The sequence below is a fragment of the Tamandua tetradactyla genome, chromosome 19, assembly GCF_023851605.1.
Source record: "Tamandua tetradactyla isolate mTamTet1 chromosome 19, mTamTet1.pri, whole genome shotgun sequence".
NCBI lineage: Eukaryota > Metazoa > Chordata > Mammalia > Pilosa > Myrmecophagidae > Tamandua > Tamandua tetradactyla.
This window is the reverse complement of record NC_135345.1, coordinates 8753530-8781218: the sequence shown is the minus strand read 5'-3', so window position 1 is coordinate 8781218 and position 27689 is coordinate 8753530. Positions and strand designations below refer to the sequence as shown.

Here is a 27689-nt window from a genome sequence, read left to right as displayed (position 1 = left end):
TTTCTATAATTAAAGGGATTGAGGGAAACATTAATTTATTCCTTTTGATAGAAATGATTAAATTGCCCCTTTGGTAGTTTAAATTGTAATTAATGAGTAATTACATATTTTTGCCAGAGTTTAAAGATCAGACATTGCTTACCAGGTCAGGTCTTTGCCCGTATTCTCACAGCTAGAAACCTGGTGGAGCTAGGATCTAAACCCAGGCAGGTATGGCTTCTGAGTAGCCATGCTAACCGGCCTCTTGTGTCCCCAAGTACCACAGGACATAAGCTATGGAAAAGTCAGGCACCCAGGCTCCTTCTTACTGAACGCTGGACCTTCTTCAGCAGGTTGGAGGCTGGGAAACTGGATGCCCCCCACCCCTCCACCAGGGCTGGTGGCGCATTCCTACCCTTTCCAAGAGCCAGGTTAGGACACAAAATCCTGAGGCACACCACTTGTCACCACCAACTGACTGGAGGTGATAGGTCAGATGAAACCTATTTGCTTGCCTAGCTTGAGGGTGTAGGCCAAGCTGGGCAACAGTACAGAAATGCAACCAGATGTATGCCAACTGGGGATTGCTTTCATGCCAGTAAGAATCTGCATGTCCTTCCTTAAGAGATACAACATGTTGCTTATCTTGATGTAGTAAAAACTACAGAAAGTAAATCCACAACCATATTTTGAACAGAGCACATAAGGAATTCCACCCACCCACCTGAAAACAGTTCAACTCCCTGGTACTACCAGGTTGGCACTAGAGGGCAAATGCCCCATGCAGAGGGTCATGTGGACTCAGTAACCTCCCCTTGGCCATCACCCCCAATATCACTGCCACTCCCAAGGAAACCTGCTGGTCCTTCAGTTAAAAAACAAAGCAAGAGGAAGAAAACACCAGCCTTTCCAGACTGGCACTGGAGAGCAGAGCACTGGGCTGGGAGAGAAAGGATGGCCAGATAGTGCACCGCAGCATCCAGGCACTGCTGAAACTGGGAGGGGACTGAATAGCCAGGGACCTACACAGCGTCCAGACCGAAAGCCCCAAGATACAGTGGTTGCACTGCCCTTGGGAGCCACTGCATCTTTTTGCAGACCCATGGCTCACAAACTCAGTGGAAGAGCAGAGCACAAGGCACTTTTGTGTGATGTCACGGAATATAGTTTAATTAAGTAAAAAATACCGCGTGCCATATAAAAGTCTACATTAACTCTGACAGCACCTAAACTAGAATCTATCTTAAGAATGAGATTCTTTTTTTAATTTATTTTTTATTTATGATATATATCCACATACAAACACAAACATTCTTATCATATGATCATTCTGTTCTTGTTATATAATCAAAAACTCACACTATCATCAAATAGTTGTATATTCATCATCACGATCATTTCTTAGAACATCTGCATCAATTCAGAAAAAGCAATAAAAAGAAAGCAGAAAAAAATTCATACATACCATATCCCTTACTCCTCCCCTTCACCAATCACCAGCATTTCAATCTACTAAATTTATTTTAACATTTGTTCCCCCTATTATTTATTTATTTTTAATCCATATGTTTTACTTGAGAATGACAGATATTTAAGCCAAGAATTTCACGTGGGGATACCTTACCATTGAGAATACTGTATTCTTTTTTTCCTGAAATCTGGGGAAGATTGATTTCTCAATTTTAGCTGTATAATACCTCTCTGTTCAAGCACAAAATCGGTCCAAGAGGGGCTATCCTATAACATTACTGTTTGTACCCTGATTCAAACTTGATGCCAAATCTTAAAAGCAATACTGTTAGCCACGATTGGTGTAATCCCAGCAGAGCAGACTCCTTACCTACTTTTGATCTACAATGGAGAAATCTAATATATGGACGACCAGGGGCCTCCCAAAAGAAGTCGAACTGAGGTCACAGGAAGGCAGAGTGGCAGAGGTAGTATTTCAGCAGCTCACAATACCTGCTCTGTGGACAAACAAAGTCTGACCTTCTGAGCGACGTCTGACCTTTCAACTCTGACAAGCATATGTACACACTCGGCAATTACAATTTAAACTACCACAGGGGCAGTTCAGTCTTATGTCAAAGGGAATAAATTAAAGCTTCCCTGGATCCTGGAACAAAAAAAGCTAAGCTATCATTAGCACTCAAAAGAAAACAAAGTAACTTCTATTTCGACCAGTGCATACCCTTTTTTTCTCACAAGTCCTCACTGTATTCTAACCCAGACAGACAACTAGCAGTAAGGTCTAACCTCAAATTACAGAAGTTGAAAAATCTATTGAGTGAGCTGAGAAAGCTCTTGAGTTTCTTTACATGTTAAAGGACATGTAAAGTATCTGAGAAGATGTCATTCTTTAAGCTGGTGTAAACTGCTATTCTATGTTATTTTTAACATCACTCAGGACTGCAATCTGCTGGGAAAACTTGGCGATGTCATTTTCTGTAGTTTTATCTTCTGGTAATAATCCCTGTGATTTTACTTAGCAGCACTGAGTAACTGCTATTTTGAGAAGATAGTCAGAGATGGAAACTTGAGAAATAGTAAATTTCATGCATTTTGGGGCAAAATAAATTCATATAAAGAGTACATGGCAATATAAGTTGGTACAAGCACTTTGGAAAACTGTTAAGTAGTCTCTCGCTAACGCTGAAATATACTCTATGATATGGCAGTTCCACTCCTAGGCACATGCTCAGTAGAAATGAGAATGTATAAGCACCAGAAGAAATACAGAACATGTTGTTTCGTTAGAAATCTAGCAACTCCCAAAACTACCCCAACATTCAACAGTAGAGTGGATAAGTACTATACAGCAATAAAGAATAAACTACTGCCCCAAAGCAACATGAAATAAACTCACGTATCGTTGAGTCCAAGCAGCCATACACAAAGGATGCAGGCTGTAAGATTCCATTGCATAAAGTTCAAAGCCTGACACAATTGGTCTCGGCTGGCAGAAGAAAGGAGTGAGGTACCCAGGGGCCAAGGTGTTCATTTCACAGATGTGTGCACTTAGTGAGAATTCATTGAGCTGCCCTGGTTTTACATTTTTCTAGATGTGATACTTCCATAAAAGGCTGCCATGAGGAAATCAACACACAGGTTTGTTTAGCCATAGTATGACTCTGTTCTGAAAAGGTTACCCATGAACTGAAATCCTGAGTGTCACTTCAATATTGTAATCAATTTTGTCACTTAAAGCCATTTCTACCCTGCAGGGTTTGCCACACCATTGGCCGCACAGACTCTTTTGGGCTCCAGGCCTGTCCACTGGAGAGCTGCATGCAGAAAAGGGCAGTGTCTGCAGGACAACCTCTCCCTGGGGTGTTCAAGTGTTCATGCCTCAGACCTTTGATAGCAGAAAATACACGTTCTGTGCCCACCTGATATATTCCAAGGAAATAGTTCCAGATACCTACAATATGCCTGGCACGTCTGTGGATATTACTATTACTCTATCCTCCTGAGGAAGTTAGTATTATAGACAAAAACCTAGGGCATAGAGAGGCTAAATTACCTTGCCCAAGCAGGGCCCTTGGCTAGTAAAATACAAAGCTAAGATTCAATCTCAAGTCCCATTCCAGCACATGCAGGCCCATGTTTTGCACCTCTCACCTCCCACTGCTTCCCACTGGGGTGGGAGAGGGATTTAGGTGAGGGGTGGGAGTGGGGAGTAGGTCAAGTGGCAGACAGAAGAGAAAGATGGCCTAATACATCAAGTAGGTAATAAATATTTACTGTTTTCTTTCGAGAATAAATCCAACAGGCTTAAGGAACCTAGCACCCTCTAGCTGAGCCCAGGCAGAATTCATCATTTTCTACGTGGGCCCACGTTATAACCAGCACACCCCATGAGCACTTTACTGTGTGCCTCAATGTCTGGCTTCCCCTCCCTCAAGACAGCCCGGGAATTCACGTGCCCAGCACAGAACCTGGCCCACGGGAGGCACTCTGTATTTATTTGGTTGGTTCTTGTGACTTAGGAGCATTTCCACGATCAGAGAGCAGAGGGCAGAATTGCAGGCCCCAAGGGTGCTGGAGAATACAGGCCCCAAAATCAGTGCACAAAAGACAACTTCCCAATAGAATCTTTGTTAAAAATATGAAATCCCACTGCACAGGTATGCTCCCTAATTCCTCTTCTGAAATTAAAATGAGTGAGTGTTCTCACATGTACCAATTCTCCTGCTAAGATCTACCCTGTTAGAAAAACAAGGATTTACTACATAAAAAAGGACACGTAATTTGGGACGCAATATAAGGTAACACTTTCTGTACGTAGCAAATGAGAAATGTAATATGCTTTCCTTCAAGTAGAAAATTAGAAGGTCTCTTTTAGTTATTTCTTGAAAGCTTAATTGGAAGAACAAATAAAGGCTGAATATATTGAGATCCAGTAACCCTTAAGTACTAATAAATATATAGTACTTTTTTTCTTACCTTAGGTGAGTATATTTGATCTCTATTTTCTTTCCACAAGGGAAGGAGTCGCAATTTTAACCATACTACTATGTCATGGCTCTGTCTCCAGGTGTGCTGGTGTGAAAGGATGTATGAAAAGTCATATTCTAATCCTAATCCAATTTTGTAAGGCAGCCATTTCTTCTAATTCCTATTCAGTATTGGATGTTTAAAACTTAGATTATGTCCCTGGAGAAGAGACTCAATCAAGAGTAGTTGTTAAACTGGACCACCCATTCCAGGTGGGTCTTGATTAGTTTACTGGAATCCTATAAAAGAGGAAACATTTTGGAGAAAGTAGGAGATTCAGAGAGAGCAAAGAACGACAGAGCCATGAGAAAGCCACAACAGAGGATGCCGCAGAACCACAAAGCAGAGAGTCCACCAGCCGGCAACCTTTGGAGATGAAGACAGAAAACACCTCCCGGGGAGCTGGAGAGGAAGCTAGCGGATGATGCCGTGTTCACCATGTGCCCTTCCAGCCAAGACAGAAACCCTGCCCATGTTCATCATGTGCTTTTACAGGTGAGAGAGAAACCCTGAACTTCATGGCCTTCTTGAATCAAGGTATCTTTCCTTGGATGCCTTAGATTGGACACTTCTATCGACTTACTTTAATTGGGACATTTCCACAGCCTAAAAACTGTTAACTTGCAATTAAATTTTCCCCTTTTAAAAGCCATTCCTCTTCTGGTATATTGCATTCCGGCAGCTGGCAAACTAGAACGCCTGGTATATCAACAATATATAATTTATGCTGGAGTCCAGGTTCATCACTAAGATTAAAAAAAAAAAAAAAAACAATAATACCAGGTAGGTGGATCCATTTTCAATGGTAGCCCAAAGAAAAGAACTAAGATGCTCTAAATAGCTTTCACTGATGGAGATGAATTGGATAAAACCACTGATCTCTTAAACCTCTTGTTCAATTGCAAAAGTACCATCTAAAGACAGTAATGTTTTTCATTACTAAATGAAAAGACTACTGTTTTTCAATCTCTAGAAATCTATTTTGCAAAAGAAAGGCAATTACAGGCTAGCGAGATTGTCAAAGTAAATTGTTTTAATTGTCAAAGTAAATTGTCAGCTCAAGTTTTAACTCCAACAGGCAAAATGAAATGCTCAGAAAGACAATGTGAGAGCATTTCAAAGGTATTCATGAAAACCGTATGCTGTAAAGATGCTGATTATTGATCTCATCTCTTTTTTGCTTATTCTTATAACCACCCTGTGAGGTAGAGAAGTAAGAATGGCGTCTTTGAGAAGTCTTACTCTCCTCAGAGGAGGTCGTTGTAACCTGGCCAAAGTAGAAAACCACCTGTACTTGCCCTAAGCAAAGTTAACAATGAAATTTTGTGGTTTTGAAACTAAAGCTCTCTCGATACAGATTCTCCTCTGCCACCATCTATTCACCATCTTTCAACTGCTCCTGCATCAGCCCAAGTCTGGCTATCACCCTGGCACAGAGCAGAGCGCAGGCTGGGCTCATGCTGCCTGGTCTCACACTCGGTTCCCTGAGCCTCAATTTCCTTGTTGCAATGTAAGTTACCTGGTGCTGCCTGATGTTACGGAGAGACCAGACTGTGACAGTTGCCACTCAATCTTTGGAGTACTAGGAATTGAAGTCCTGGGAGAGGTCGAGACAGACCCATCTTCTCCCAATACTGTTTGTGCAGCATGACAGGAAATGACCAATGCATACAGTTGACAAATGCCAGGGATGCCAGAAAATGAGGTGTCAAAAATGCTTCCCTGGCAGAGTTGGGGAAGAACTTCTAGATATCTGGACAGACCAGGGTAAGGATAAGCTTGCCTTCGCTTAGACAAACTGCCTTCCCACTTTGGGAAGCACGCAGGTTCTGGGCAGACGCAGATGTCACACCTGGCTTGGGCTTTGTCCCTACTTAGGGTAGGTGTGTGGGTCAAGCTTCACTTTCCCTTTCCTACTTTCCCCTCTTTCCAGAATGTCTAAAGCCTCTCATAACTCAAAAATTGTTCCTGATAATGATAACAATCTTGACAGCAACCACTGAAGGAGAATCTACAGGTTTTGGGCACAGTGATGTGTGCCACACACGAAGGAATTCATTCACTTACAACCCACAAGGTACTTGAACTATCTCCATTGTTCAGATGGGAAAGTGAAGTTCAAAGAGGTTGACCAGAGATTGGCCAGGCTCTATGTCCAGGTCCGATCCTACAGTCCTTCTTCATTACGACTCAATCCTGCTACCTCATGGTGGCATGGACCCACGCTGGGAATGAGCACAGCTTGATGCTCGGGCCACCTGGCTCTTTGCTCAGAGGTTTTGTCTCCCTCCTCCCAAGACTATCGAATCCTCTTAACTGTCGTTCCTTGGCCTGTTCTTGCTTTCACTTGTGGAATGAGATATTAGCAGATAATAGTCAGTAAGCACTGGCTAAAGGGCTGATCCTTACTAGAAGCAGTGGCTTTGAAGGGATTTGTGGGCAAAACCTACTCAACGATCAAAATGAGGGGGTAGATGGCTCTTTTCCCTCATAGTAAATTAGGACTTGGGTTACCCGTTTCTGGAGTTTCAGTCCAGGAGCAGCACTCGAACAGCATTAAGCAATAATGTTCACTCTCAAATGAGCTTTTTCCATGTACTGGCTGCTTCTGCTCAGACCACACTCTGAAATCTACCCACTGGCAAATCTATCCTTGGCTGCAGGTGTACAGGCAACAGTGAGCATGAGCCAAAACTGCTAGAGAACTGCCTCCAGGAGCCTAACTTATGGTAGGTAAGGACTATCAAATACAAGAGAGTTTGTCATGACCGGTCCTGAAGGAAATGCTGCAACTCACCTAACACATTTTTTTTCCCCACATAAAAGTATTTTTTAAAGTACAAAGAATGCTTACCACTACAAATTTAGGATTTGGACAAGGATATATTTTATTTTTTCATAAAAGCTCTACCAAAAATATATCTTCTCCTTAACTTAAAAATACAGGTCTGAAAAGCAAATTTGAGTTGGTATAATTCATGACATGTTTTACAAACAGTAGTGACAGGAACAAGTCAATGACAGAATGGGCTCAGCAGAATATAAAATGTTCACTTCAAAAGCTTGACTTTGTCCTTTAGTAATTTAAAGGTGGGGTTTTTGCTGATTTTCTTATTAAAGATGGCCAGAAGTTCCTCTTCAGATTTGTGATGTTCATTTGTCACTGTGTAATACTGAGCTAAAACCTTCACAAAGGAAAAACAAACATTAAGTGTGTGTATTTATCTTGGAAATTTACTGGTAAATGTTCTTTTTCTAACCCAGAAGCAGGTTAATGGCAAAAAATGAAAGAAACCAATGGCACACAATGTGCACTGCTGCAGAAATTTCATCCAGCTGAATACACTGAGCCTGTCTGACATATGGCACACTCAGACAAAAACAAAAAGGAAAAGAAGCCATTGCTTAGGAACAAGCAAAAGCTAGCCAAACATCTATAACAATCAGACTTTATAAAAATGACTTAAATGGAAATCTCTCTTCAACTAAAATATCATAAACAAGTTCAAATGTAGGAACTGCCCTGGCTGAAGAAGTGGGATGAGATTTTCCCCAGTCCTTTCCCACAGGTCTCAAGGGGCTACCTGAACAGGTATGTCATTGAGATAGACACCTATATGCATATATGTACACGTACGTGTGTACACACGCATAGAGTATTTAAAACATTTTAAGAACTGTACATTTAGAAATAAGGAATCATTTTTCTCCAGCTATTATATACCTGGGTTTGTTCACACACATACCTTTTTCCTTAGCTTTTTGATAGCTATTTCATTGTCTGGAGCTTGTTTCAGAACTGCTCTAATAGTTCCCTTCCAGTTAAATTTACCTACAATACAAAGAGGAGCATGTAAGTATTTTGTCCTGTTTCTTATCAGGGGGTAAAGAAACGATTTCTTCTTTTTCTTTTTTGCATGGGCAGGCACCAGGAATCGAACCCGGGTCTCCGGCATAGCAGGTGAGAACTCTGCCTGCTGAGCCACTGTGGCCCACCCAAGAAACGATTTCTGCAATGTCTGTTTGCTGCCCTGGAAATGAACCAACCCCTGAGACAAGCAGGAGGCCCACAGGGCCTTGTAGCCATCACGTGCTCTACGCAGCCATAGGAACCATAAGCACTAGCGCCCCTCCTTAGAGGGAGCAGGTTAAATAAGTATCCTGTTGCCATTACCACCACAGATTTCTGTAAAGAAAAAAAAAAGAAAAGTTTCATCTGATGAATGTGAGAAAGATGTACAAAACATCCATTAAGATTGTGGGACTGGCAAAGGACAGTGAGCAAGACAAAAATAAGCAAAGTGGTTTAAACTTGAGAGGAAAACCACAAATAATTATTATGCAGTGGGATTTTAAAAATAAAGCAAACTCTTATAAGGAATTTCCACTTCCAGGATATGAAGTAGATGTACTTTTCTCTAGTCCTCCCTCTAAGCACAACTAAAAACCCTGGGCATTAAATGAAAAACAAACTTAAGACTCTGAAAGGGAGAGGGAAGAAGGCAAACCCATGGAGGACTTTTTATAGATACAGACAAATTGATCCTAAAACTTATGTGGAAAAGTAAAGGAACTAGAATAGCTAAAACAGTATTACAAGAGAATAAGTAGGAGGAGTCAGTCTATGTGATTTCAAGCTTGTCATATAGCTTCAGTAATCAAGACTGTGTGGTATTGGCAGAGGGACAGGCATTCCCATGGATCAAGAAAGAGAACAGAGAATCCAGAAACAGACCCATGCAGATATGCCCAACTGACTTTTGACAAAGGTGAAAAAGCAATGCGATGGAGAAAAGACTAGCCTTTTCAACAAATGTTGCTAGAACAACTGGACATCCAGAGGCAAGCAAAAATAACAAATCTCTACCTAAGTCTTATACCATCACTCAAAATGGATCCTGGACTTAAATGCAAAACTATAAAACTTTCAGAAAAATCTCCAGGATCTAGAGCTAGACAGAGTTCTTAGACCTGAGTACCAATACATGAGCTAAAAAGAAAAGACTGATAAATTGGACCCCATCAAAATTAAATAGTTTTCTCTATGAAAGACCACATTAAGAGTATGAAAAGCAAGCTACAGACTGGGAGAAAATCCCTACAAACCACATATCCCACCAAAGGGACTAGTATTTAGTATGTATAAAGAACTTTCAAAAATCAACAGTAAAAAAAACAAAAAATCCAATTAGATAATGGGAAAAAGAAAAAGAAATGAACATACATTTCATCAAACAGATACACAGAGGACAAATAAGCACATGAAAAGAAGTTCAGAATCATTAGCCAATAGGGAAATGCAGGGTGGGCCACGGTGGCTCAGCAGGCAAGGATGCTCGCCTGCCATGCCAGAGGACCTGGGTTCGATTCCCGGTGCCTGCCCATGTTAAAAAAAAAAAAAAAAAATAGGGAAATGCAAATTAAAACCAAAAGCAAATTACTCTTTTTCTGAGAGCTATCACTTTACACCTGTCAGAAATGCTAAAATAACAAAAATAGTGACGTTCCCAAGTGCTGGTGAGACACTGGATCACTCACAGTGCTCGTAGGAATAAAACCACACTGGAAAACATTAGGCCCCTCTCTTTAAAAACCAAACATCCAACTACTGGACCACCTGTAACTGTGCTCTTGGACCTTTTCTCAGAAAAATGAAGACTTATGGTTACAGAAAAACCTGTGCACAAATGTTTATAGGTATAGCAGCTTCATTCATAACAACCAGAAATTATAAACAACTCACATGTCCTCCAACGGCAGAATGGTTAAACAAACTGTGGTCCATGGAATATTATTCAGCAATGAAAAGGAACAAACCATTGATAAACACCACAACCGAGATGAATCTCCAGAGAACTAGGCTGAGAGCCAACTGCAAAAGGCTTCATTTATACCATATTCTTGAAATGATTAAAGTATAGAGATGGGGAACAGACCGATGGTTGCCAGGGGTTAAGGCAGGGGTGTACGTGGCTCTACAAAGGACAACATCCCTGTGGGATATCCTGGTTTTGATACTGTACTGCTGACCTGATTGTAGCCTCAGGGGAAACCGGGATAAGAACAGAGACAGATGTGGGATCTGTCTGTATTCGTTCTTACAACTGCATGTCAATCTCTGTTTTTCCTCAAAATTTCTAATTTAAAAAAAGGTTTTTTTTTGGAGGGGGAGGGTGGTTCAGACTCAGAACTCATAGCCAACCCAACACCATTAAGAAAATCTCTGATTCCCACTTGATTCCCTGACTAGCAGGACCCCAGGAGGACAGAGGGGGAGAGCTTGCTGTTTCCTAGGAAAACAGGAGAGAACACTTCCAGGTCCGAGCGAGCAGGCGAGTTCTGAGGAGGAGGTAGCATCTGAGAGGAACTACAGAGGCCAAGGACTGAGAGAGAGAGAGGATGGCCATGAAGTTCCTCCAGCCAGAGACAACAGGGGCAGACCCAGAGACAGGGAGAGGACAAAAGCAAGACTGGCTGGACCCTGGGGTACTTACAGAGCAAGGAGAGTCAAGGCAAGGGAAGTGGGGGAGGGGAAGAGGGAGCAGGTCTTGGAGAGCCACACTGGGTTCATTCTAAATTCCAAAGATAGCACATATTTCAATCCAGACAGCTTTCCCTTTTATTCTTAAAGAGAAGAAAACAGAGAGAAAAGACACTGAGATAAGGCTCTCTAATTCTTCTGTGCCACCACACTGATGTATTTGCTTCTGGAGGCAGTGACCCACCAGGAGTCCCTGATTCCCTTCCTCCTTCCAACGGGCCCTGCCCTCTCTTGACCCCATTCCTACTCTTAAGAGGGCAGGTGTGGCTCAGCAGGCAGAGTTCTCGCCTGCCATGCCAGAGACCTGTTCAATTCCTGGTGCCTGCCCATGAAAAAAAAAACAAAGAGGGCAAGTGCTTTTAAGATAACACAATACCTTTCACAGGAGCTTCATGGTCTTCTGTTTCTCCACCTTCAGAATGTCCTGGGAACTTCATCTTTTTCATTTTAGAATCTGCTTCAGCTAAATATTTAGAAAGATAAAAAAAAAAGGACATATATCTACTTGCATTTATGACAGCAGCTATTTACTAAGTGCCTTACCCACTAGAAGCATTAAATGCCAGCTTGCTTTTTCTCCAAGCAATCTGGCCCTGTGGATTTTACCACCCTTCATTTAGAGAAGAAACAGGAAGAAGGGAAATGGAGTTACTTGCCCTGTCCGCCTGATCCCAAAGCTCACCCTCTTTCCCTAATAGGGTTGAAAACGTAAGGTCCAACTGGTTTAAAAACGTTTCTAACAAGCCGTGGAGCAGAAGCCAGCCGCGTACCTTCAGAGTGTTTCCGCTTTCTTTTCCCTGCGCCTAACTCTGTCTCTTCCTCATTGGGGTCTTCTTCCCGACCCCCATCTCCGTCTCCAGCCATTCCCACAGCCTCCGCACTCGCCTCCTTGCTCCTCTTCTTGCCTTTTTTCTTTGCTGAGCCATTGGCCTTGAGGGTCTCCTCACCTTCAGCCTGCAGCCCAGCCACTGGCCCCTTCTTGTGTTTTTTAGCCTTCTGACTCCTTGTATTTTCTTGGAGGTTTGCCAATTTTAGTTCTTTCTTTTCCTTTTTTCTATTCTTCTGCCGCTCTTCCTTCCTTTCCCTCTTATTCTTCTTCACCTCTGCCTGCTCTTTGGTGGTTTCATCAGCTTTGGAGGCTGGGACCGTGGCGGCCAGTTCGGCACATGGCTTGGCCACTGGGTTGAGTGGCTGTTTATCTTGCTCCCTATTGACTGGCTCCTTATTATTAAGCAAAACCAAGAAACTCGTAAGTATTCATTTCACACTCAGATGTTCAAATCACTGCATGTATCTACTGAATAAATTGTTCAAGAAAAATGGTTTCATTACTTACCATTTTACAACTGTGGCCCCCACCCACAACAGCTAAAATGTAGAAGTAAATACAAAATGGAAACATGCTCCCCCCAGCCCAAGGCCCTCTCTGCACTTTCCTGTGACAAATCCTTAGATCACAGACCTTTAATTTCAGGCCAGACCTTCAATTTCAACTCACTATTCACCTTTCTTTTAGATCAAAGTGCTCCTAGTCTGGTAAAAACCACTGCATGTATATGATATGTCTGCAGACCTGGGTTCAAGTTACACCTCTGTTAATTAGTAGTCAGGTGACTTAGGGCAAGTTATTTATCTGCTCCGAACCTATTTCCTCATCAGTAAAGTGAAAGGTTAATACCTTACACAGTTGGTGTAAGAGTAAGATGAGAAAAGTCATGTCACAGTAGATGCCCAAACCAACCCAGCCAGGTGAGGAGACTGTAAACACCCATCCCTAGACAAGGGGGGTGTTATTATCAACCTCATTCAGATGAGACAGTTACCCTTAAAGCATGCCAGGGCCACCACTGTGGAAGAGAGTATGAAAGAAGGGCAAGGAAGAAACCACAGATGGCTAACTATATGCACTGGAGCAAACCAAACTTTCCATTTTCTCTATTACTTTGTAAAAATCAGCATGGAGAGCATAATGAAGATGACTTCAGCATAGCCCAGTCCCATTCCCTGCTGTAAACTCTCACTGGACCCCCACCCTTTCTCAAGAGATGACATGGAGCAACCTAAAGGGGCGCTTGGAAGGGAAGGAAGACGGTCCATGGTCACAGCCCCAGGGCTGCATCAGTCTTTCTTATTACTCCTTTAGGAGACTGTAAGAAACAAGGAGGGAATTATTTTCCTCAAAACTGCTCCAAATAAGGATTGGCTTCCACTATAGGCCTCTACGGAAGTACAAGAACTAGATGGTCACACCTTACTTAGATCTTAGTGCTCAACTCGAGGCTGAAAAAGTAGCATTTAAAAGTGGAGATTATTTGGTTTTCTCAGTAGTGATTTAGAGAAGCCAAGTTGTTCAGGCACGTGGGGAGAAGAAGGCAGGAAACAAGTTCAGGACTAGACTCAGGAGGGAGAAGGGAATAAAGAAAGTTCACATTTTTATCCCACAATTGTTTGTATCTTTAAATAAGATATTAGTGAAATATGAGTACCACAGACCTTAGCCTTCCTTCCACCCAATTTGGACCAAGTCTCCAGCTGGAGCCTTTCCTCCACATCCAAACATACTCTTAGACCTAAAGAAGGGAGGGAGGGAGTGGGACACACACACACACAAACATACACATCCGCCTTGAAGCCACTGAGTCATTCATTCCCCCAAGTTCTTTCATTTGGTCTCAGGCTCTCCTTAGAGATGGCTTCACTGACTTCCTCCCCTAGAAAGCAACCTCCTTTACTCTCTGGCCCCTTCTGCAGCCTTCTGTTTCTTCATAGCCCTTACCACACCCTCTCATTACAGCACACCCCTAAATGTTCAAATGTGCTTACTGGTCTCCCCTGTTAGGACACAGCTTCACGAGGGAAGGACTCTGACCTAACTGTGGTTGTGTCCCCAGTGACAGGTGCGGAAGTGGGGAGCAAGAATTATTACAGCACAGAAGACAAAAGCCTCCAACCTACCACCTGGTGCAGCCACGGAAGGGAATGTCTTTGTGGTGAGAATGAACAGGGCCACAGGGCTTTCACTCTACATAGAACTGGTACTGGGACGTGAAGAAGGTCACAGGGCAAAGGTGAAGATACAGAGTTCAGAGTTTACCATGAGCTGTTTCTACTGATTATTTCATTTAATCTTTAATATGTTCCCAGCTTAAAAGGGAACACAGAAAAAGCTCGCTTTAACCCTTCAGTTGAAGTGAGAAGAGTTTCAAATATTTAATTTTTAATTAAAAGGATGGAAATAACCCTTAAAAATAGGTGCCACTAGATACATCACCAAGATAACATTCCATTTTGTTCCCAATCTCCGGCCAAAATAATTCTATGTAAAGTTAATCGACTTCCACCAATTAATAAACTAGAATAAAAGGTCAGTTCTACCTTCACTGGTTTTTTGAAATTATCAGTGATGTTAAGACTCTAAATAGGAACAAAGTGCATTGGACTAATGGGAAAGTTTCTTTAATTAAAACGATATAACCAATAATGTGGCTAAAAAATATCAAACCAAGATACTTTGTATGTATTTTCCACATTTGGAGTTTCACTCTCAAACCATCAATAAAATGGTGGCTGATTCCATCAATAAAATGGAATTATCGCTCCATTAGAAGGAAAGGAGACTGAAGTTTATCAAGTGCCCACTACACATGCTGGACATCGGGATGCACACTTTTATATAATACCTACCGCATCACGAAGCAGGACTTTGGGATGCCCTCACCTATTCATTTTTCTTCACAGCACTATCACCACCTGTGATATTTTATTATTCGTTCAGAGCCTGGTAGAGATCAGGTACTTGGTAAATACTGAATAAATGAATATTCTTATCTACTTTTTTTTGTTGTTAAGATAAGGAAACTAAGGCTCAGAGAGGCTAAATAACATGCCCAAGATCAAGCATTTGGGTAACAACCCAGCAGGGATGCAAACCAGGTCTGCTGGAAACCCAAGGCTACTGCTCTTCCCACTGCATCCTGCTGCCTGATTTCTAAGCCTGATTTCTATATTCGCAGGCACCCTTATCAAACATTGGGATTAAATACCTTTCTCTGCACAATAAGGAAATCTTCTCTGCAGTGCATTCAGTCTATTCCTTCCCATAAATGAAGGCACAAAGAGGCTCTCTGAAAAAGAAGGCTGTCTTGACCTCCAAAAATAAGACATTCCCATTTCATTATTACTTATCATTTTTGCCACACTATACCAAAATTAGATATGACTTACACTGCTGGAAGCTTCAGAAAAGATATTCCACACCTGGTCCAGAATAGATTCATTATGAACTTTTAAACTGTTCTTCATCCAATTCTGTAAGGAACAACAACCACAAGCCATCACTTACCTGTTCTAACAGATATGCACGCTCAGTCCCTGATGAGGCCCACGACTCCTGCATTTGTGAAGTTATGTTAAATACATACCTGAAATTTCGCCTTTTTCCTTGGAATGTTGTCATAGCCACCAATTTGTTCTAAAAGTTCCCTCACTTTGGGGCTGACATTGGGTCTTTGGATTAATTCAGTAATTTTCTACAAAAAAGGAAATTAAGATAAAGCAAACCCGATAAATAACAAATGCAAGAGTTTCATGAAAGCCAAGTTGAAGTGTCCTTGCTTTGGCCAGAAGGTGTACATTTCAAGCCCAGATCCTATAATTATGTTTACAAGTATAGAGAATAACAATAAGATAAATGTCTACCAGCATGGCTTTAAGTAGAAATGATTAAATCAAAATAGGATAATTGAGTTAAGAAACAGTTCCAGTGAGAAATAGTTATTATTTATCATAATAGTGTTATTATAAAAATAACACTATCAAAAAACCCTAGCATTTATGTGGTACTTATTCTTTGCCACTGTTCATTAGGCTTAACATGTATTAGCTCATTTAATCCTTACGACCACCTATGAGGTAAGTTCTAAGATCAACCCCCTTTTATAAATAAGACTGAAGTACAGAGTAGTTAAATGATTTACCTGTAATCACTCAGTAATTGAGGACAGAATGGAAATTTGAACTCAGGCAGCCTGGCTCAAGAGTCCTTGCTCTAACCTCTAGGCTGCATCAACATTCAAAGGCTAAAGAACAAATGACACTGAAGTTTCAGTTAGCTAGGTCAGAGTTATCCCAAATCTACTTAGCTTCAAGTGTCAAAACCCATTCCCAACTCACCTCTTCCACCTCCCCATCCGTCACTCTCTTTAACTACCTTCAAGAATACTTCCTGGGCCCCAGTGGACTTGGCAGGGAAACACTCATCTCTTGCCATCCTTGAGAGTTTACTATGTGCCCAGGCTGTGCTAAGACCTGTCCATGTGTTATCTTACCTTATCTCTAGAGACAAGAAAACTCGAGGTGCAGAATTCCTCCCAGGGCAAGTGCAGGTCAAAGGCAGAAGCAAACTCTGCTTTATGCTAACCACCACCAAGGGAGGCCCTCTGCACACTCTTTATTACAGAAAATATTAAATACACACAAAAGTAGAAAGAAAAATACAATGGACCTCTTCATGACCATCATTCAGCTTCAACAATTATCAACTGATGGCCAGTCTTATTTCCATCTATACCCTTATCCACAACCAACCCCCTCATATCTTAGATATGAGGGATTGAAAACTGAAACATTTTAATTCATTTTAAATCATGAGGGATTGAAAAATGAAATGTTTCAACTCTATTAGTCATTCTTTATTAGCTGAAACATATTTCTGTCAACATAAATTTGCACTCATCAGTTAGATCTGGTTGCCCTGCAATATAGTTTGTATAGCATAGAAGTATAAATACGTGACCTTCATTTACCAGTTTTCAAAATGATTTGGTTACCTAGTCCTCTCATACAAAACCAATAAATTTTCTTCTTGTTATCTTTAACACTGCAACAGTCTGAGCAATAAAGGCAACTTTAAAAATCCTAAGAATTCCCATTATAACCCTAGCCTGTTTGGAGCCAACAAACAACCCCAGGAAAAATCAAAGAATCCTTGGAAACTATGGAGCCAGGGAGGAAGTGCCAAGGCTTGCTTTCTTCTAGGACAATGTGCTAACCTAGGGGTAGTGGAAGACATCCGTGCTTGGTGGACTGAGCCCTGGTACTAGGATATTTAACCATGTCTCAGGACACAGAGTCTAAACCCTCCCACATGGACTGCTCTAAACCAGACCCAAGCCTGCCCATCTCCACAGTCTACAGAAAAGGAGAGAAAACAACCCTGAGTAACACACAAACTCCCAAATAACAAACACAGCATGCAGAACACAGGTGAAGAAGTAAGCCTAAAAGAAAATGGGATGTAACAGTAGAATCCCTGAGTGCTTCATGCAGTTAAACTATTAAGAACATAAATAATATAAAATAAATGAGATCAGAATCATTAGGCGAAAATGAATAGTGTAGTGACCAAGAAGTAGAGGACCAAACCAAAACCACTAACATCTAATAAGTCATCCTAAATAGCAAGAACAGAGACAGAAATGGAAATTAAATTAGTGACCTAGAGAAAATGCTTATGGCAATCACTGTGAAGGCTGAGGAGAAAAATAATTATTCAAGTTAGAGAGAGGACAGTAGACCGGATGGACAGTTAAAGGTCAAAGCTGAGTTAGCACAGACAAAGGAGATGAACAAAAACAATGCGGGAAAATTTCCCTGTATTAGAAAATAATTGGATCTCTAGACAAAGAGACAAGAAAAAATTGATACAGAATTATAAGGGAAGGATAAAAAGAAAAGTTTCTTCAAGCATCTAGGTAAAAAAACATAAATCAAGAAACCATGATAAAAATTGACAAGAGAAAAACCAGACTGGCTTAGCACTCTCAGAGTGGCGTGCAGTGTCAGAAGCTATCAGAACACTGGTGATAAAGTTTGGAGGGAAAACACCATGGCCTGGGGACCAGTGTATTTCTCCCCACCCATTACCATCCACATGTGACTGCAGAGACATCTGGAATGATGTCAGCCAGCACTAACATCTGTCTTCACCTGCTGGTTGGTTTTGGATCATGTGTTGCATCCTTCTCTGACTTTTTTCCTGTATTGCTTGCGTGCTTTGTTTTGTTTTTTTTTAATTAACTAATGTCCACCTATTTTTTATCAAAATGGTAATGTAATAAAAGTTAGCAGAAAAAAAAGAGAGAGAAGCAGCAGAGTAGAATGTCAGGGATGAGGTGGGGAAAGGCCTAAGAGGAGCCAGCCCTAAACACGGGAGCATAGCAGATGGGGTCGAGGGTTTCCAGAATCGTAGGGGAAAAGTCGGAACAAAGAAGCAAGCAGCTGCCAAGACAAAAATTCCCAAGTCATTTGTGAAAGGAGGAAGGGTCCCTACAAGGATATTCTGAGCCCGCTACAGTATTCATGACTTCAGATCCACCTATCTACCAATATTTGGCAACGGGGGAGCAGTAGTTCCTTAATTTTAGTTTTTAAAAGGAGAAGTTTAAGGGATTTAAGGAAAAGAACAAAACACCCAAATTCCTCTCCGACAGCAGGGCAACAAGGAAGGCCCAGTTTACTGTCCCAGCCAAAACATTTACTCTTGTCCATCTGTTAACAGTGTCAACTAGGGAGAGGAGGAATCAGACATGGAACCAACCAGTGGACAAGGACAAACTGGAAGTAAAGTTCTTGGTTTATAAAACAGTGGCACAGCTGCTGAAGCCTGACACTCCAGAACAGGGGTAGAGAGTAAAATATTTTAGGCTTTGCAGACTGAATGGTTTGTTACAACTATTCAGTTCTGGCCTTGCAGCACTAACGCAGCCATAGACAAAATATAAACAAACACAGCGTGGCTGTATTCCACCAAAACCTTATTTACAAAGAGGCAACAGGCTGGATCTGGCCCATGCTTTGTAGTTTGTCATCCTTCTTTAGGGGATCTCATTCGAGCTTCCAGTAACAACTGAGATGGAACGCAAACGCATAGGTACTCAATTTAGGAGTCAAGGAATGTCATCTGGTACTTGGGTGGATCAAGCTGCAGTGCCCAAGTGTGGCTGGTGGCCACCATCCTAAATATTTGAGTTAAGATGAGCGATTTCACTAGCTTCTCAGCTGCACTTGGCAGACTCTAAATCTGCTGTAAGGAGAGGACCTCCCTCACCTTGGAGAATGCAAAGTCAGTAAGCTAATCAACACAATTTAAATTAAGATTTAAATTCTCTCAAAGGGAGTAATTACTATTTATTTGGTTTCCAGAGAAAGACAGAATTCAACATAACTGACGTTAGTCTTTCATCCTCCTACCTTCCTTTCTAAATCCATCCTCCCGACATCTATTCTATAAATGCTGAATAACATCCTAGAAGTTATAACTCTCAAGTGAATCAGGGATGTCATTACTTTCAGCATTTTAATTTTGCTTGTTTTTTGGTTTTTTCTTTTTATTTATTTTTACTGATATCTTCACACACCACACAAACCACATACAAACACAGGCAAGTGACTATTTTTTTCTTTATGCAATAAAGTTATACAATCATTATCAAGATCAGGGCTTGGATTACACTTCAACAACTCGTGCTTGTTTTTATTTCAGTTAAGTAGAAAATTCCTTATATTCATGAAAATATCTTTATTTTGGCTGATTCTGATGACTGAGACATGACAGATTAACGTGGTTTGGGTTATAAACATTTCCTTATCACTAGAAGTAGATAAAGAATAGAAAGTGTCCATTCAGTTATTAGCCAAGGGAAAATTGGTAAGAATTCTATAATACTTTTACAAAGAAACCTGTGAAACTCATGGATTAAAGGCAAAATAAAATGCAATTGTATCAACAGTAGAAAAAGAAAGTATTCTTTTTTAAGAAGTTTTAGTTGCTCAACCTCATCTATCCTACCGTACAATGTTTCCAAGGTCTTATCTGCCCAGGTGACCAATTTATTTTTAGTCTATGAGGTGTCAGACAAAAAAGTATGAGGAAGTAGCTGCCAGACGAAGCTACTCCATGGATTATACAGACTGTACCTGGATCCACGCCTGCTGTTTAACATCGCCTTTGTGGGTTTTACCTTCATAACCCTTGCCACCGTATTTCTGATCTTCACTTATACATTTCACATGGTTTTTGTAATCATCGCCCCTTTAAAGTGACAAAAAGTAGACCATTAGGTTGACACCCAGACTGAAGGCTTCGGGTAAAGCAAGTCCACTCCTTTGACCTGCTGTAGTCCATGCTATATTATTTCACAACTGTCCACGGCATAAGCCCCCGCCTATTATACTCACTGGTCTCATAACTGAGCAGAACCATGTATTCCCTTCTTCCAAACAGTTCAATGGAATGTGGAATGCCCCACTTTCAAACTTTTTACCCATCGTTTTGTTTTCTATCAAGGTAAACTTCGCCCAACATAAAATTAACAGTGGCCAGTTCACTGGCATTCGGTAGATTCCCAGTGTTGGGTGGCCAAAACCAAATATCTAGCTCCAAAACATTCCCACCACCTCTAAAGGAGACCCCTTATCCATTAAGCAGTGCCTCCCCCCCCACTCCCTTCTGCCCTCAGCTCCTTCAGCTACTATGTCTCTATGGCTGGCCATTCCGGATATTTCATACAAATGGAATCATACAATATGTGACCTTTTATCTCTGGCTTCTTTTTTCACCCATCTTTTATATGCCAATATCTCAAACCAAATTAGCACACATCATTTTTTTTTTTTTAGTCATAAGTGACTACATACTGAATAAGAAAATAATTCTCTGCAACAGGTTGATTTTATCTTAGACTTTGAAAATCTGTTTGACATAGTAGGTGATCAATACTCAGTTATAGAAGAAATTTAAAAGCTGGTGTAAAATAATAGTATCAGGTCGCTTAAAAAGTTCTGGACCTCAGAGTACTGGGGAAAAAAGAAACCTTCATTCTCTTTCATACACTCTTTGGAAAGCTCTATGAGGTTCATGAAACGTTGAGGGTGGAGTGGGGAACAAAGACCCCTAATTACAAACAACCCAATTCTCTCCTGTTTTATAAATCTGACTTCCTTCCAGGATTAGGTATGAACAAGGGGGTTATCAATTTCCAAAAAAATGGAAAATCTGCTCCTCTGGAATGAAACCCAAATGGATGCTCACAAATACCACCCACAGACCACACTGGACCTTGGACAGACGTAGACATGAGCCAGCTATCCGCCTGAACCCCCAGAAGCTGCTCGGGAATCAACCAAAACTGAAGTGATCAGCCATCTGCAAACAACCCACCCTAAGAGATGGTGTGTGAGCAAATCAGGACAAGTCCTGCCTCTCACGCCACAACTTCTCGCCTTGACTGAGCCTTAGTTTCCCCCACACCCCTTCTCACTGTAAGTGTTTCCTTCTGACATGCTGGTGGGGCCAGGAGGAGCAGCTTCAAGGCCACCACCCCCTCAATGTTCTAGGGAGGGCCTGGGCTCCTCGGCAACCAGACATCTCCCCCGCTTGAATTAATAAACCGACTTTCTGGTTTGAGTCCATTGCTTGGAGGGTGATCAGCACACGACAGCCCTGGCCTTCCCAAACTGGCTCTGAATCCCATGAAGCCTTACTCCACGCAGTCACTGCGCTGGGCCTGGTAACCCTGGCCACGCAGCACAGCGCATGTGGCCCGGACTGAGCAAATGCCTACTGCTGTCGCACTTCCCCTTCCTTATTCTCCTCTTGAACGTGTCCTAAAAGAGCAAACAGGGTAAGAATCACACCAATTTTAATTAATGGACCGTACAAGATTTCAAAAAAATCTTTTCTCAAATTTGCCACCATTTTTTTTTTAAAGCTTTGTGGGGCCAATGCTTCCCAAACTAGTATGGACATTTACTATGAATCCACATAAATTATGAAGAATTTACCAGAAATCTTTACCACAGTCAATGCATGACAGGCATTCACAATTTCTACAGATAGCCACATGCTTTTCCACTTGCACTTTCTTCACTGATTCGCCACAAGCATTGCAAGTAAAAAATACCATTTTGGGCTCAAGTATTTAATATTCTCTCTTCAGAATTGGTTTTGAGTCTTGTCCTAAAAAAAGAAAAATGACAGTTAACTTTGTAAACGGAAACTTCTATTCACAAAATGATTCATAGAGCTAACTTTCAACATAATTTTATATGAAAATAGCTACAAATAAACAGAATCAAAGTTGATTAGCAATCTACATGAAATTCTAACATCTGTGTAAGTAAAACTGTCATTAACAATGATAATGATGGTCAGTATTTACTGAGTGCTCACCATGTGCTAGGATCCTTAAGAAACCCTGGGAGGAAATGACTGTTCATAATTCACATGAAGTAACTGAGGCACAGAGAGATTAAGAAACTTGCTCACAGTCACAGAGTAGCAGAACCAAGATTGCAACCTGCAAGGCTGGCTCTAAACAGGAGAGTTTTTGGAGTTTGTAAGTGAACTGTCATACTTTTTCTAATAACCTCAAGATATATACATATATTTAACTTAATAGAAGGCATTGCAATTAGGTATACACTGCAAATTACTTCAGGTCCCCAAATAAAACAGCAGGGGGAAGAAGAAATGAAGGAGGTTTAAAAACAGTTTCTATAAGCACTAAAGACATTCAGGTAGGGATTACTATGTCTCCATAGCTGTTAAAGGTTGAGGCTATGCCCCTCAGTCTGAAAAGACAACAGCAAGTCAGGGGCTTCCGTCATACGGCCTCTTCTCCAGTTAGAAAGAAATGGAAGCATTCCCACCTATTGGGTGTTGAATGACTGGAAGGAGTAACAAATCCAGGGGTGCCAGGAGTCCCAAACAAGCCCCAACATGAAACACACCTGCACATATCCATAGTCACCCCTTAAGAATTTCAGAGGGATGCTATCATGCTCAACAAACCACAAAGTCATCTAAAAGTGTTACAAGAGTCATAGGAACTATCCTTGGTTATATACTTTTCTATTCACCCGATTCTAAAAGAGTACTGCTGTTTGACAGTTTGACAGCAAAAATATGGAGAACTACTGCTTAACTGCAAAATTTTTTCTCAATATAAAAATAAAGGTGAGGCCCAAGAAAAGGGATGCAATTTGCTAGGGGAAAGATTTCATTTAAGAATCCTACAGTACAAATAAGCTGTTCTTGGTTGCCAGAGCATTCTCAGGCAGGAAATCACCACCTCTCCTCAACTAACATGTTCTAGATGACTGCTGCTGAGGTCACATGTAAGCAAGGATCAGGAAGTTCACGTCCACTCAACCTGGGATGGAAATGTACACCCTGGCCCAGCTGCCACCCAGCAAGGATGCTGTCAGACCACAGCCTGCTTCATGCCACATACATATGCAGGTCCTGGCCCCAGTGCCCTCCATTTGCCATTAGGGTGGGTTAAGAAGGAGAGGCAAGCGGTCAGCTACAGCCCAGTCCTGAATGGGTAAAGCAAACAAAGCTTATCTGGGATGTGCGGCAACAACCACCATTGCCTCATCTGGTCATTGTAAAGACATGCAAATATTTAGTCACAGACTCTTCGGGAGCTGGGGTTGTGTTTTCCATGCCCCAGCTCCATCTAGGCCCTCCATTCTATACCAGGCCAAGGGATGGTCAACAGAGGTCAGGTAAAGACATCAAAAGCAGTCCTTCTGCCTCACAATGGAACACGGGCCATCATCATGTTATCAAATAGTCTATAGGTGCCCTTTTTGTGATCAGTCACAAGAAACGGGCTGTCATTATTACCACCAGGTAGAAGGTGCTGTAATAAGACAATTTATCTGCTGAAAAGTTTAAAGTACTTTCACTATGATATTCAACAATGAAAACACTCCTTCAAACTCAAGATCTGGCTTAAGAGCTCTTCAGCCCTTGTTGTTGAGGACTACCCTGCTTCTTGATCTAGCGAAAGAAGTGGGGAGGAACGTTTCACAAGCCTCAAGGTCTGATTGGGAGATTCCTTGCTAAACAATCTGTCATGCAAAGTCAGGAATTAAAGGCCTGGGAAGGACAGCTGGAAACAAAATGTGGTGACTGAAAGAATACTTTGTCAACAGTGATGTTGACAAAGAAGATGCTTGGGATACCTAAGTAAACATGTCAGCCCCATGGGACCTGGCCACACAGCGCAAACACCAGCTCAGGACGGGATTAGAACCTGGTCACATGCCCTTTGGAAAATGGCTTTTCCTACTGGTTCATTTGGTCTTTTATGACAAATATTTACACTTAGAGATGTGATCGTTTTAAGTCAGAACTCAGTCTCTCAGTGGTTGCCTTTGGATTTTGAGGATAACCACTGCATTTTTATACTTGACATGATTTGGGGACAGCCAGCTGCCTGCTTGGCTAATGAGCTAAGGTATGTAAGGAGCTTACCTCTCCCTGTCAGAGCACAAGGACACCTCACACCTGATCCATTCCCAGGAAAAACACCTTCCATTTATGAGTAAACACTATACTCTGTGTGTATAGGGGCAGGCATGCAAAGAACAGCAAGCTCACCAACCACTGTCAAAACCATCTTAACTGAGCAATAAACAGAGTGCCCCAGTTTTAGTGCAGGCTTAATAATAGAAGTATAAATGCTATAAAGTTAAAAAAAAATTTTTGAATGTTCAATCCTTCTAACTAAAGATGATAGCAAACAGTGCCTAAAAAAAAAAATCATTCAAATCCACAAGACTAAATAAATGTGAAGATACTTAAATAATTAAACTTATAAATGCTGCTTCGGGGAAACCTGTAGCATTTATACCTTTGAAGTCAAAACTGTCTTATGACTTTTGAGACACGCTGTATTGTATTCCCAGTCTCGGTCATTACATATCTCAACTTTTAGTGCTAATTGTAGAAAGACAGTTTTTCCAATGGGGCTGGACTCAAATGAGAGTCCCATCCCTTTCCCTTCCAGCTCCCCAACTCGTTGTCATACGTGCCAATCCTAATAAAGCCACAGAAATTCTGTGTACCCTCCCTTTCAGAAATGTGCACATATTAAGAGAGAATGACAGGCAGAGAACATTCTTGAACCAGCTGGCAGCCCATGTGGTTTTCATCCCTATAACTTAATTCAGCAATCATTTACTATGTGCTCAGTGTGCATCAGGTGCTATGCTTGGGTACCAGGCATCCAGATACACCCAAATGCCCCCACTCAGATTAGACCAGGTCCTCTGTACACCCTTCTGGATGACTATTCATTAGACTATTTGATTTCCTGAGCTCCCACAACTGAGAAGGAAATGAGGTGGGGCTGAAAAGAGATGTGCTCAGAGTGTTTCACATTTACAACCACAATTACACCCACCACATCCAAGACAGGTATGATCACACAACTACCACCAGTGAGAGAAAACCAAGGCTCAGAAAGTTTCGTTACCTGAAGTCAGAGAAAGTAGCAGAGGTGGCCTGTAATGCCAGGATACAACCCCAAGCCCCTGCTTCTTCATTTTTTTTTTCTTTTTTATTAGAGAAGTTATAAGTTCACAGAACTACTGCATAAAATAGTTTCCATATAGCGCCCTATTGTTAACACCTAGCATTCGTGTGATACATGTTACAATTCATGAAAATGCCTTTCTATAACTGTACTATTAACTATAGTCCATCACTTACAAAACGGCTCACTATGTTGCAACTGCCTGTCCATAATGACTTGTCATATCCTTGGCCATGTGCTTGGCTGTCACTCGGCTTGGGAACCTTCAGTTGCTCATCCAAAAAAAATCAAGGGCTCTAGAAGATGACCCTCCACTAAAAATTTTGAGGACCCTAAATCTTAATTCTAAAGACAACCACCCTGGGAAAGGAGGCCGACCATCCGTGTCACAGCTAAGGATGTAGGGTATTGGATAGCGATGCTGAACTAGTTGAGGGGCAGCAGCTAGCAAGAGGCTGGGAACTCAGGAAGGACTGTAGGCACTTTTATCCCCTCTCACCAAGATGGAGGCCACATTTGGGGCCAGGGAATCTGAGCTGGAGCCTGCATCTGCCAATTAAAACCCCAATGACCTTCAGCAACCTTAACTTCCCCAAATCTGATTCTTTTATCTGTAAAATGGGTCTAATATCTATTTTAGAGCACTATGTGGAGAGTTAAGTAAAATATCAGATGTGAAAGCTTCATCCTTATCCAACAATAGAAATGTTTCTCTGTGATTTATTTATCAATTTGCACATCAACACTATTGTACCCAGTCACCTCCCAAACCCATGCTCCTTTAAATAGGACCCTCAATCAACCTATCCAACTTTAAAAATTCACTCCAGAGGCAGTCTTATTCCTGTCTCCTCTGGCTCCTGACTCCACAGGCACCTACCAGACTGTTCCCTGTGAATATGACATTGGTTTGGTTCTGGTGATTGGGATTCACATTGATTTTTTTTTTTTTAATTTTTCTCCTTCCTCATTTTTGTATTGCTTAATTTTTTAATGAAAATAATTTTTAAAAAACATTATTTTTAAAACAGTCACACACACACAGACCCAAACTAGATCAGCACCCCTAAACAGGACACTTGGTCCTGTCAGCCAAGCAGTTCCCAGTCACCATCAACTCTGATCTTGAGTTCTCCCATCAGTGAGAAAAGGGCTCAAATCAATTACGCCAGCCCCAAGCCTCTTCCAAGGGTAAAATTCCACGACACCTAGAGCATGTGACTCATGGGAAGGTCAGACAAGTACACACTGTTACCACCCTGCCTAAACCCTAGCGTGTGCAGGTGAGGTCGGTCACAACGTGCACTCACACAGGACTTCCCCCTTGAACCATGCAAAGGACATTTATCTCCACATAACAGACGGGCAAACTGAGAAACAAAGTAATTAAGCCATGTGTCTCCACCTCCAAGTTCCAGCATCCTCCTCATTATATCACCTGCATTACTGGCATCCCGTCATCTCATATTATGTTATTACATGTTACTGTCATGTTATTCATAACCGTCTGGGGAAGTCTGTCATGTGCCCGGCACTGTGCTATACAGGTGGGGAAGACAGGCTTGCAACGGCACACCCCATCTCATTCCTCAGGGGTAGGCGCCGCAGAAAAATGCCTGACTCTTATATGCCTGTCACCCTCACAGGTGGTTAACGTGTCTGTGCCCATTTAACCCTCACCACGGTCCAGTGCGTTAGGTTCTGTACCGTTCCCTTTTGGCACATGAGGAAGGTAAAGTAATTTGGTCACACACACACAAAATGAATCCGGTCCTAAGCTCGTGCTCTAACCACAATGCCTGAGGCCTCCTCCTTGGGGACCGAGCTCCCCGAGACTCCGAAGAGCACCGCCCCCAACATGCAGCAAGCCCGAAGCCCGCCTTAAGCGGGATCCAGCTGCCCTGGGATGCCCAGGACTGAGGGGGTTCCCGGGACGCAGGACTTTCAGTTTTAAAACGGGGACTGAATAGGTCGCCCTAGGTCCAGGTCTCCTTCCACTTTTCCCCAGTCCGAATAAGATGTGAATGAATTTCCTTCTCCTTCCCAGGGTGGAAGCCAAAAGAGGGAATGCAGCCATCAGCCACACCGCCCGACCCTTCTTCACTCACTGCTCCTCTACTTCCTCCGTCGGGCCTGTGTGTCACCGCCCCTCACCTCTCAGCAGCCACCCGCCAACGATTTCAACCGGCCACGGAGAACACGTGCAATCGCTGCCGCCCGCCGCGCGCAGCCGTCACCGCCCTCCAGGGCTTCCCCGCGCAGAAATCGCGCTGGAGCCGGCCCGC

General features: G+C 42.0%; 1 protein-coding gene and 1 long non-coding RNA gene across 3 annotated transcripts; one reads left to right on the top strand and one right to left on the bottom strand.

Moving 5' to 3' along the window:
- Window positions 1-144: 144 nt before the first annotated feature.
- Window positions 145-9774, top strand: LOC143663020 (uncharacterized). The gene is made up of 4 exons (XR_013165704.1): window positions 145-4971; window positions 6410-6553; window positions 7140-7205; window positions 8402-9774. It is a non-coding gene; the product is annotated as an uncharacterized LOC143663020 (long non-coding RNA).
- On the bottom strand, window positions 7328-27689 carry LYAR (Ly1 antibody reactive). Of its 2 annotated transcripts, none has more exons than XM_077136384.1 (9): window positions 27513-27689; window positions 21860-22034; window positions 19994-20108; window positions 15439-15546; window positions 15242-15325; window positions 11788-12238; window positions 11394-11480; window positions 8223-8308; window positions 7328-7661 (listed from the first exon to the last, which is right to left on the bottom strand). In XM_077136384.1, exons 2-9 carry the CDS (start codon window positions 21979-21981, stop codon window positions 7527-7529), a joined length of 1188 nt encoding a protein of 395 aa, XP_076992499.1. In that variant the 5' UTR covers window positions 21982-22034; window positions 27513-27689; the 3' UTR covers window positions 7328-7526. The 2 variants fall into 2 exon arrangements, with proteins under 2 accessions (XP_076992499.1, XP_076992500.1); XM_077136385.1 differs by lacking the exon at window positions 27513-27689 and adding an exon at window positions 25581-27506.

Excerpts from the sequence above, each read along its gene's own strand:
- LYAR (XM_077136384.1), bottom strand. The coding sequence starts at position 21,981 with ATGGTATTTTTTACTTGCAATGCTTGTGGCGAATCAGTGAAGAAAGTG. Across the intron at positions 15,547-19,993 it reads AACAGCAGGCGTGGATCCAG|AAAATTACTGAATTAATCCA; the intron begins GTACAGTCTGTA and ends CCTTTTTTGTAG. Across the intron at positions 7,662-8,222 it reads TCAAAAAGCTAAGGAAAAAG|GTTTTAGCTCAGTATTACAC; the intron begins GTATGTGTGTGA and ends TCCTTTGTGAAG.